At 30.5% G+C, this 13,115-nt stretch overlaps 1 protein-coding gene across 2 annotated transcripts in view; it reads left to right on the top strand.

Moving 5' to 3' along the window:
- The window catches only part of LOC124630441 (elongation of very long chain fatty acids protein 7-like), a 54,692-nt gene that overhangs the window by 14,713 nt on the left and 26,864 nt on the right, over positions 1-13,115 (top strand). The window contains exons 1-2 of one of the 2 annotated variants that reach the window (XM_047164349.1): positions 9,512-9,664; positions 9,980-10,241. In XM_047164349.1, the coding sequence (XP_047020305.1) occupies positions 10,142-10,241 (100 nt within the window). In that variant the 5' untranslated portion in view covers positions 9,512-9,664; positions 9,980-10,141. Of the gene's footprint in view, positions 1-9,511; positions 9,665-9,979; positions 10,242-13,115 lie in introns of those variants that run through there. The other variant, XM_047164348.1, reaches the window with a different exon arrangement.

Genomic DNA, 13,115 nt, shown 5'->3' with positions numbered 1-13,115 from the left:
AAGACCCTAATCTGGGCCACTTTGACACTGACCACAATAACTATGGGTCACCTCGGAGGACTGGTTGTACTTCAGAAGGTCAAGTTACAAAACTCTAGTAATTCATTATTTTGAAGATCAAGATGCACTGTTTGTGAAGAAATTGTTCCTTTTATGTTAATTGATTAATGTGCTTGTTTGAAAGGCTGTCAAGAAATGCTCTGGATAATTGATGTTAGTATGTTGTTCTGTTTTAAATGAATCAGGGGTCATGATAAAAGTACGTGTTCTATGGAGCTGGAATAATAATGGTTAAATGATGTAGCATTATTTTTGTCTTAAATGTAGTTCAAAAATATTAGTACTTTTCTTCACACTGGTTATTTTTACAGCTTCTATGTATATCACGTACATTTCACACTACGTTAATTTCACTACCTACTTGAAATGTTAACGTTTATTTCAACAACAAAACTAAAACAATTAACTCTCGCAACAGTTTTTTAATTTCACAAAAAGAAAGAAAGATTAGAAGAAAAAAAATCTTCGAACGATATCTCACAACTGTTTGTATACTTCAACTGAAATCAAGTTATATAGAGCGGAACATTAGCAAAGCTTAACTTGAACTTGGCCAATTCTTTTGTTGATAGAAATAGTAATGTTTCAAGACATTTCAGCACGCAGCCTCAAAGAATTTCAGTGGTAGGAACGTATGTTTTTCTTTTTATTTTCTTGAGACTTGGTGTTAATTATTCTTATTTTAAACCAATTATAATTTCTTCATTTACTCGGGTTTGCAAAATAAATAGTAACTGGTTTCTTTATAAATTAATTTAATTTTAATAGTAATGCCTTAGCTGCTTTTAATTCTATTTATTAAATTATTCTCATTTATTTAACACAATGTTCAATAAGCTACTGAAAAATTTGGTTAAAATCTTTTCAACTTCTAGCAGCTATTAACACCCCACCATAACTATAAATAGATAAAAACCCCAATGAATCAGAAGAAATATTAACCCTAATTATCATATCCTAAGTTATCATGTTGACCCCTCATGAATAACTTCATTCGAATATTAGGCTGCCTGCCCACTGAGGTGTAACAATCACACGGCTAGTCTCAATCAATCACACATTACGAACACGCGAGGCCTTCGACCATTTCCTGATAAATAGTTAGAAAACATCTACACTACTGGACTAAAACCCGAAGAGTCATGTCGACCAATGTTTAAAAAACTTGGCTTGCTACCGCTCCCATGCATTTACATTTACGAAATATGCGTATTCGTAGTTAAGCACATACATCTGTTTAAAACTGCAAATGAAATATGTTCACGGATCAGACGAGATCCTTTTAGATTAGTACAGAGTGATCCACCAAGACTGACCAAATATAATAAAAATTGTCTTGCAACATGTGTGCGGATATATAATAAGATGCCAAGTCATTTTAAAGTATTAAATATAAGACTGTTGAAGATTGCATTATATAAATGGTTGAATGAATATAATTTTTATAGTTTAAAAGAATTTATGGATTATAAATGTTAATGCCTTAAATAGTTTAGTTTACCTAAAATTTTTGCATGCTATGTTCATCTTAGCTAAACATGTTTGTACTTACTTTATTATTATTAACACCTTGTATACCATGTTTTATGCAAATAAACAATTTATTATTATTATTATTTATTATTATTACATAAGTATTGTTTTTTAATTTTCGCGAACTGCGTAATTTGGCACTACAATGTATTTAAAGTATGCTTGCGATATCTTTATAATATGCACTAAGTATAGGATGTACATAATTAATTGAACCTTATATAGTGTCTAACTTAGATTTGTTGTTATCAAAGGGGCAAAATACATAGAAACAATAACACTGTTTTTGCAACACATAATTATTGTTTGTGCTTGTAGCTTAAAGCTTAATTATTATTTTTTTATCAATTACTCACTACACTGACGGACATGATTAAAGTATGAATTGGATTAATTTGTGCTTCTGCTTTCAATATTTCATTTAATAAACATGACTTGTGTATCATCATCATCATCATCATCATCTCAGCCATAGGACGTCCACTGCTGAACATAGGCCTCCCCCTGAGATCTCCACAGATACCTGTTGGAGGCGACCTGCATCCAGCGTCTTCCTTCTTGTGTATGATTGTGTGTTATGTAAAATTCTTATAAACAGACGAGCTATAGAAAATTGTGCTTGTTACACTACGTTTTTAACTGAAACCATGGCTGGAAACTAGGACATAAAAACTAACAGATTTAATTAATATTTCCAAAAACAAAACCAGTTAATAACCAACATGTAGCAACTACAACTACATAATTAGTTTTGAGCAAAACCTCTCACGTCTGGTCAAAACAGTCCGAATAAATCAAGGAGAGATAACGACTGCAATGCAACGGCTTGCGAAATAAATGCATTGCAAATGCAGCTGAATTGTGCAGCTCATTATTAATGTTCGTTAATTTTCATTCAGTAAAGTAAGTGATGAAATTAATTGTTTTGTTAAAATTTACAGTGTTGTTATTAAAAAAAAGATGGATAATTGTTTCAAAATACATTTGTTCTGAAAACGAGGCATAATTCTATTCTATTAAAAAAACCGGCCAAGTGCGGGTCGGACTCGCGCACGAAGGGTTCCGTGCCACTATTTATAAAACGGACAAAAAAATCTCGTTTTTTGTATGGGAGCCCCAAAAAAAATGTTTAATTCTTTTCAGTATTCGTTGTTATAGCGGCAACGAATATACACCATCTGTGAAAATTTCAGCTCTCTAACTATCACGGTTCATGAGAAGAGTCTGGTGACAGACGGATGAACGGACAAAGGAGCGAAAACAATAGGGTCCCGTTTTACCCTTCGGGTACGGAACCCTACAATCGAACTTTTTAATTTCCTTATATTCTTGGAGTGTAACTTCCTATTAATTGCCTTATATTCTTGGAGTCTAACTACCTAAAAAAGTCCCAATTCAGATCTGGCCTGCAACATTTACCTCCATGAAAATGTTTTTTTTTTTTTTTTGTAAATGACAAACCTGTAGAAAGAAAAGTCTTAAAAGGTTATTGTCTTAAAATCTAAATAAAGCTATGTATTCTTCGTAAATACGTATATTCCTAATTTTGAATTAAAAACATGAAAAAAATCGCCAAATTGCAACCTTTGTACAACACAAGCTAGCAGTGGACTTGCCGCCACGTACACATTTTTTTCACAATTTGGAATCTCCAAATTATAAGTATTTTTTTGTAGGCTCAACCTTTGTCTACAGACTTGTGAAAAAAAATACGATCATGATGACTTGGTTGACGGAAGTGCTTATAGTAACGAGCAACGTTTTCCTTAAACTAATATTTCCTTTATTTTATTATTGAATGTTCATGTAATAAATTTTTAGCCTTTGGACTTAATTTAAATTCAGACGAAAAATTCTGGATAATTTTACAAATATTTCATTTATCAAATAAGATCACTACAATACTTTTTAAATTCAGATATAAGTATTAGGATCAGATTCTGAAAGTTGGGGGTGACCACCCATCACTCGAAAGCATATAACTGTCGGTCCTGAGCCTGATTTCGGATTAGATTGCCGGCCCATCGGATATTAAGAGTAAGAGAATAGAAAATGCACCTCTGTGCAAACCCTTGTGCACTATAATATGCACTGCGCAATTGTATAATCACCTTCAGAAACAATCTTTCTGGACGCCATTATATCATTTAAAAAAGTTTTTTTTTAAACGACTTTTAAATACATTACTTAGTTTTTGCCAAAAATACAATGCGTATACGGCCTACGTTACAAGTCGAGTGTATCTAAGGCCATTCAAAGATCCTCCACCAAATTGCATCACGGTACATCAATTAAACGGATTTTCACGCCGCACCTTTACTTGCATTTTCCTATACAAATGATGAAATGACAAATATACATACATATTTGAATGTCAAATTGTTTAGCTTAACAAGTGGGTGAAGGTTTATATACGTCGTCATGTTTGTTAGTTACCACGTTTTCGTGGAAAACAAATCATTTCTTCACCTCTTTATAGAAGATCGATTGAGCGTTTTTTGATTGGAAAAAAGCTTTTATCCGATTTATTTTGAGTGCAAGGTTAAAATATTGTATAAGATTACTTTTGCATATCATTCTATAAACTATGTGGGGCTTCCAGCCTATTCATTCTATAGATAGACTATGCTAATATTATTCAGTAAGAGGGTTTGTTTATTTGCTTGAAGGCTCTTATCTCAGAAACTTTTGGTTTCCCGATTCCACCAAGTTGTACTAAGACTAAAATAAAATTGGCCTAAACATCCATAAACAGAATAGTTTTCTATTGGTAAATCTATTATTTCCATCGGATTATTTTATCCTGAGATTAGGCTCTATGTCACAAACTCCCAATACGTAGCTTTGTAGAATATTCAGATCTATTATTTATGACATAGTACACATACAATATACAACGGGGATTTTATTTAAACCAGTTAGTAGCTACATAGATAGCGTAGGTACATAGATAACTAAAGTAGGTAATACAATTAGGACTCAAGATTATAACATAATTGTTACAAACATTACATTGTTAATTAGCATGCAACGCTTTGTTCTATAGCAAAAGATTTATATCTAGTAAAATAAAAAGATTTATTACGACCATAATAAAATGTAGGTACCTTCTGGCGCTCATCCAACTTATAAAATAATTTACGCTTAGGTAAAAATGTAATCTATACACAAATACATATAGTAATGAGGAAATATTTTTTTTTGTTTTTGTAAATGTACCGAAACTACTGAACCGATTCTTTCACTGGTGAAAAGCTAGGTCTTTTTGAGTCACATAGGCTTTATTTTATCCCGGTACGGGAAGTTGATCCCACGGGATGCGGGTGAAACCGTTTGAAAGCGGCTAGTAGATATAAAAATAATGCTTGTCATAATTGCTCTCTTTTGAAATACAGCATTTAAATTCCAGACAGACATTCATAATTTCATATTAGAAATTGCTCAACCTAATTTGGTCATGGTTAAAAAACTGCATAGCAGTGCATATTATTGGTAGCTTAGTCTCGTAAATCATAATATATCATAAATAACTTAACCACAGAAGAATTATGAAGTTATGCAATTATGCATAACTAGTTATGAAATGAAATTATGCAAAGGAACTAACTAATAACTGTGTCAGAAATAAATTGATGCTAATTGTTCATGAAATAATTTAAGAACTGCACACGAGAATTACTGCACTTTAATATGTTATGATTTTTTCTCGGGCGCGGGTTCGATTCTAGGTCAGGCAAGTACCAATGCAACTTTTCTAAGTTTGTATGTACTTTCTAAGTAAATCTTAGACACCAATGACTGTGTTTCGGATGGCACGTTAAACTGGGTGTACTATGCCAAATCGAATGACAAATAATCGAATGCCAATTGATCGACCACTATAAATCGAAATTCTAAATACTCGAACATTCATAATATCGAATGGTTTTTAAATCGAACATTTAATACATCGCGCAGTCAAAACATCGACCGTCTTACCACAAAAACTTTTTAACGTCAGTTTAAGACTTGTCTAAAAAAATGTCAAATTATGACGTTGACATAAGGTTCATTTTGGAGACACATTTTTTTTAGACAAGTGTAAAACAGTTGTTAAAGTTTTTGTAGTAAGGCCAAATGTGTTCAAAATATCGAATGTTCGTTTGATCGAGCGTTAAATGCATCGCATATTCATCCTATCGAAAAATCTATATTTTTTATGAATACAAGAAAAACTCAAAATTTATGAATAATTTATAAATTTTAATGTAGTTTTTATTATTTAACATTTTTTCAATCGCGTTATCATCCCTTTTGCCTCTTTTTTGTAAAGTAGGTCTTCCCAATCCCGCGTTTACCTTTTCAATTCAAACAAAATTTTAAAATTTACCTTTAAAAGATAAGAATTAAAGATTAAAATGTGATTTATTAGTAAATTTTGAGTTTTTCTTGTATTCATAAAAAATATAGATTTTTCGATAGTGAATATGCGATGCATTTAACGCTCGATCAAACGAACATTCGATATTTTGAACACTCGATGTATTGACTGCGCGATGTATTGAATGTTCGATTTAAAAACCATTCGATATTATGAATGTTCGAGTATTTAGAATTTCGATTTATAGTGGTCGATCATTTTGCATTCGATTATTTGTCATTCGATTTGGCATAGTACACCCCGTTAAACTGTAGGTCCCGGCTGTCAATGAACATCCTTGGCAGTCGTTACGGGTAGTCAGAAACCAGTAAGTCTGACACCAGTCTTACCAAGGGGTATCGGGTTGCCCGGGTAACTGGGTTGAGGAGGTCAGATAGGCAGTCGCTTCTTGTAAAGCACTGGTACTCAGCTGACTCCGGTTAGACTGGAAGCCGACCCCAACATAGTTGGGAAAAGGCTTGGAGGATGAATATGTTATGATTTTTAGATAATAGTGGCTAATATAGTTAGTTTTTTTGTTTAAACACCTCCATAAAAAAGTCATTTATTTTTGTCTAGGGTGTAATATTAATTGAATTATGTAGGTATTCAACTTTGAAAAAAGATAACCTAGTGAAACACCCATAATTCCACATCTATATAAAGAAAATACCTTAAATATTTTAATGATTTTAAATAGGCCAATCCCATCACATCATTTTCGATCCTTTAAACTACATTATTTTATAAAGTAAACAACATAAAAAACCCAGTATTAAAGTAAACTATTACGAAACTGACAAACTGACATTGACTGTGAGAGAAGTATTACAAGTTCATACAAAGATGTGAAGCTGTGGTGAAAGCTACTAGAGTCGCCCTCTAGCGAAACTTTACCGAACTACAAACTCACAACTCACAAGGTCAGTGAATGTTAGAGACGCATCCGAAGATAGATCTTTAGAAAGTACTTGATTTATTTTTTCGTTATTGATTTGTATTTTATTTAAATTAGCAGCAGTAAAAGTGTAACTGTCGCATATTTTAAGCGTTTGTAAATACATTTGCAATTCAATAGAGACAAAAAAACTTGTGTAAAGCTGTTTATTAATAGACTTTTTTTTAATTTTCTTGTAGTTTTTTGAATACTTGATTTTTTTAAGTTCCGTGAAATAAAAACGTATGTATCTACAAATCTATAAGTTTCGTTGAAAGACCTATAAAATATTTAAATAATGTTATAACTTGCTTTTCACCTATTTTATTTTTTTCTCAAAATATTATAATTCAAGTAATATTCGTTAATTATATTCTAATAACAAAGACAAGACCTGACTTTGTATTCTTATATAACATGGAAATATCCCTGAGATATAACTTATAATAAAAAATATGTCAAAGTTTGTGATTTTCAAAATATTGACGCAATACGTTTTTGTATCAAAAGTCTAAAGTTTATTTTTATGGAAATAGTTTTTGCCTAATATATTGAATAATATCAATAATATTATGTAAAGGATGAGCAAAAACACTGAAGTGTAGGAAATATAGGTATTTAATGTCATAATGGAAGTTAGGTATGTACCTACAGATGTTATTATTCAAATATGACCTTTCTTTCCATCACGACCCTTTAGTACGTCATTTGTTTTTTCTTTTACAATAAGTAATAAAGAAATTCTATTTACTTTGGTAGAAAAAACTTATGAATTTCTAAGGAATATGCTCTCGTGGGGATTCATATTAATTGATTGTTTTTGTGAAAGTTTTTGTAATGTGCCGGAAATTAATTCATTAAATAAAAGCTGATAGTATATTATTACAATCAACAAAGTCGTTTTACGTTCATTTTTGTTATGATTTAATTATTTTTCAAAGAGCATTTTATTATTACGTACAGGGTTTATCTAGATTATGTAATGTTTTCTGACTAAAGGTTGTTTACCATTTGCCCCTGGATTATATAATTTAATCATAGGTAGTGAAACAAACAACAATAGTTCAATTACTCTGTTGACGTATATATATGATAGAAAATATGCTACATTAATATATTTCTTTAAATGAATCTGACATTTTATAATAACTATTGTATCGGTCCGTAAAGGAAAGTCCTGATCGGGATCAAATATCTATCCGGATCGACATCTATTCGAATGTCTGTAGTTTATTTAGAAAAATACCTATCGGCCAATATTGGTAAAGTACTATTCTCAATACATATTATCATATATTTTTCCAAAATAAGATAATCAAAACAAAGCTATTTTTTCCAAAAATAACTCACTACGTAATTTCTAGTTGTTTCGCCTCAATTTTAACATAATTGCAAGATATTTATAAAATAATCACACACTCTACTCGTAAACAATTTAACTGGAAAAACAAACTAAACCTATCAAGGTTTTTTGTAAAACATAACTGTCTGACATTATTGTAACGGGTAAATATTACAAATACCCCAAGGTCAGTCCGAAGATATATTGCTAAACTGCAATCACTTGTGCGTCCAAGTGCAAGTTGCACAATGTTTGACGTTCGATCTGAGCGACGGTTTATGACCGGACATATATTTTTTTTTACTTTTATTTTTGTCACTAGTGTAAACTGGCTGGTATGCTCGACTAAAAAGTTGCTTAAAATGTAATTGATTTAAAGCACTGCTTTAAAATCAGAAAATGTATTGAAAAATTAAAAATGTTTTCTTTAATTTACATAAAAATATAATTTTTGACAATATCAATCAACAACCTTTTACATAACTAGAACTTGAAATACTTTAATTACCTTGTTACATGGATCCATTAAATATTTTAAGAAATACCAAAATTCATTTATTTTTCGCAAGAACAGACACAGAGCTTTATAAAAAGTTATAGCTAAAGGAAAGTAAAGCAAAACAATTGATAGGTTTTCCTAATTAATATACACACCTACATACAAAAATAGACTCAGCCTAAAAATAAAACGTTTTGTTATGAATAAATTTAACTAAGTGTATATGTATTTGTCACCACGATATTGTGTATGTCACGGACATCTACGCTCTTTGTCTTAACGATTATTTCTCACGTTTTTACGCGCTAATTAGCTTAGTATTTTTTAATGATTTTGATTATTTTTTAACTCAAAATATGCATAAAGTTTTAATGAAAAAATTAATATGAATTAAAAGCAAAAACAGTGCATGCTATAATTTTTTTTTCGCCGAAATTTATTACAATTAAAAGATTTTAAGGTTAAAAAAACAAGTTTTAGCTTTAATTAACCATGCAAAATCTCTTTATAAAAAAATAATCTTAATTTTAATATAAAAGCGAATACAAAGCGCAACAAATACAGTTGGAAACGCTGACGCACTTTGAACTCAACAAGAAATCCGACCAGCCACAAACACAAGGGAAAAACAACTTTTTGTGCACGTAACACAGTTCAATATTCTTTAGCAGTGTCATGTGACATACGTCCTTGTGGCAGCGTGGGAGTAGGAAGGCTTGTGATTGGTAGAGCGAGCGCGGGCAATTCAATTGTGGCTCGGATATCGGCGCGCGCACACTTTCGCAAAACTTCAGTTTTCGCTTTCATCTTCTGAGATGATATACTCACGTGCTTAGTATTTTGTGGTCATAAATAAATTTAATTAAATAAAATGCTGGCGAAGAAATACTATCGGTAACAAATAATATTTTTGGAATGTGTTTTTAATTTTATTTGTATGAAATTATTTTATTAAAATAAAATATTTGTATTGGTTTACGTAAATTATTATGCAATATAATTTTAAAGACTAAATTCGTAAAAATATATTTGAAATTCAAAAACAGTTTTATTAAACAAAAATTATGACACAAATTATAAGTTTCCACAATATTGAATTAAACATCAATAAAATATATTTTCAAATTACCAAAATCAATTCTCAGTGTTCCCTAGTTTTAAATACTTTCACTAACTTTCATTGTCTAACTGTTAATATCTTGTTTTCAGGTGACAGCTTGCTAGGCGCAAATTGTTACCAGGACTGTCAACGAACACAAACTTCATATAGTGAAGTGGAGTGTCAAGTGAGAAGTGAGACTGAAACAATTATAATTATAAAATAATCTTCATATAATTTCAAAGTTCTGTGACTAAAATAATATAGCAAAAATGACCGGTTTCGTGAAAATTGCCATAGACGATTATTACTCCGACAGCAATTGGACGACGATAATAAACAAGTATTGGATGCTTGCTGAAAGGGTTTCAGGTAATTATTCCTTTATTATATATTTTTATTTTTAACATTAATTATGAGATTTGTGTGCGAAAATTAATTCTAATACTAAATTACGACAATAAGCGGAAGCTTTTCACATATATTCAATTTAACAGAAAATAATTTGGTATCAGTAATAGTAATTTATTTTTTAAAATTAAATAATCAATATATCAAATTATTATAATGTAACATGTCTACAATCAAAAATAAAAGTCATCGAAGAAAGTTTAACGCATTCCTAGTAAGCGTTAGTTTTACTTTCACGATCTATCAATAAGATAATTTGTCTGCAAATTGAATAACATATCGTAACTAATCAATTATTTTATACAGAATAATAATATTACGAGAAAGAATACATATTTGTTTTTATACAAGACATGTTTAAAAAGAATATTTTATGTAATTTTTCCGATGAAAAATACAGACGTAAATAACATGAGATAATACAGTGAGATAATCGCGCACAAACATACACACACCTTTTTTTGAAGTCCGTAAAAAACATCATTTCATAAAATATTTAAGTGCCAGCTCAATTTTCCACAGGAAATACAAAGAAAAAGATGCACACAGCATCCTTAATCTCTTAACAATAAACCAGTTACCAACTACAATATCTACAATACTAGTGTCACGTGACAAATAAAACCCGTTTACTTATATAACTGTGCAGGTGTATAACAATGCCTAATCGCTTCCGACAGAATCCATTATATCATAAAGATCTCGTAATTATTTTATACTAGACACGAGTAATAATTAACTGTACCTATTTATAAGACGAAATACATATCTATATTAAAGCTACTTGGGCATTTTTGGGTTAGTATAATATTTCTCTCAACAATTTTACAATTTCAAACTCATAAGCTGGGTAACTGGGTGTTGCCTGGGTAACTGGGTTGAGTAGGTCAGATAGTGCAGTCGCTTTTTGTAAAACATTGGTACTCAGCTGCATACGGTTAGACTGGAAGCCGACCCCAACATAGTTGAGAAAAGGATCGGCAGATGATGAGATGATGAAACTTAACAAAAGAAATAGTAAAAATACGCAATAAATTAACAAATTAAATTAAAAATTAATAAACAATTAAAAATAATTTAACGAACCAATTATTAAAATGTCACTCTACAACTTAACGTCATATTAAATATACACAAATTAACGGACGAATTATTTTAGATACGGATTTAAATAAATAAATAATTTAAGATCTGTGCTACACAAACTGAAAGTGAAAGAAAATGTAGATACATAATTATTTCTTGAGGAACCGGAATAACAAGTCAAAGTATGTTAGTAGTAGTACGTTCTCTAACGATGGGTTCACAAGGCGGTTACACGTTTGACTGTGGGAGATTATGTTAAATGAATGTTGCAGTAAATAATTTGAATATATTAAAAATGAGAGCTAATGTCAATCATTTTAGGTGTCTCGTCACTTGTCGAGTTCCAAATAAAAAACAAACCAAAGTCTAAGTTCTTCGCATTTTGCATCATAAAAATTTCCATCAGCATTCACCATATCTTCTCAAAGAAAGTACTCAGAAAACACATGGTATTTCTTATGTATATCCAAAGTGAAACGAACATTTACAGCAATTAGAAACTTCCTTCCTGACTGAGCTTCCTGAATAAGTTGAATGGTTCCTTTTTTCAGTTCCTAATACTTCAGTAGCTTAAATCTTGATCCTAATATCAACAGATGCAAGTCCCAATAAAATGAAAGTAAAAAACTCATTTTATGTAAACAACACACGTAGGTAAATACTTATTGACAGTCTTGCGTAAATATTCAAAACTGAGTTACCATCTAATATGTAAAATGTTCTGTACAAACATAAAAAAAACACGTAAAGTGCGTCGAAATGACAAAAGTAAACATAACACAAAAATACTAGGTTTTAGTGTCAATGTCAGGCTGACAGATTTTTGGTTTCAATGTCATTATCTAATAAAGTAGGAAAGCTTGTTCGTGATCTTTATTGTTTTGTGAATAACTGTAGTTATTAATTAAATATAATTGATTTTGAAAAATATATGGTTTTGAAAATAATTTATTAAATGTAACTTTGCAGCTTTAAATTCAAAAGTGTTCTTTCAAATATAAAGATACACTTTTAATGTGTTTAAAGTTATGTCCCTAAATTTGGTATTTTAATAAAAAAATATCAAGGTCTTCAATGACCTTCCCTTAAACAAGAATCGTGGGTTTTCGCAACCACGTCTACAAAATGGTGTCAAGGACAATACAAATGCATTATTTCATCATTTCTACATGATCACCTGTTGATGCTAGAAAAACAATCTTCTTTCATATTTTTATTTATTCACTTCATTATTTATTACTTTATTGAGAGTTAAAAAAAACAACTTTCAATTTCTATTTTACATCAATTACATAATAACATTAAGAAATACCACAGATAATTAATTGCGTTAATAATTTGTTCATTAAATATTCAAATGCTAACAAGATGCAATTAAACAGGGGTCTACAGCCTAAACGTTAATAAATAGAAAGCCAAAGATGCTGTATTCATCTTAGAGCATCTACGGAACAATGATACGCTACTTTCACATTCTGATTTCACGCAGTAAGCTACGCTGACCACGTTGTATGACCACAGGTTACATTCGATCATTATTATGGCTGTTACCGTAATTTTATTCGTTTTACACCACATGTTATTGCGTAAACACGCTGAGAACTACTATAATTATGAAAAATATAATTTAAAAACGTAAAAATGTAATTTTGATAAAATCATTTTCTTATAATTATTATAACAGTGATAGTTATGCATAAAACACAAAGGTAATTTGTGCAGCTTCGGACTACGCGTTGATGTCTTTGC

The sequence above is a fragment of the Helicoverpa zea genome, chromosome 5, assembly GCF_022581195.2.
Source record: "Helicoverpa zea isolate HzStark_Cry1AcR chromosome 5, ilHelZeax1.1, whole genome shotgun sequence".
Lineage (NCBI taxonomy): Eukaryota > Metazoa > Arthropoda > Insecta > Lepidoptera > Noctuidae > Helicoverpa > Helicoverpa zea.
Note: the sequence above shows the minus strand (reverse complement) of the source record. Positions and strands in the feature narration are given on the sequence as shown.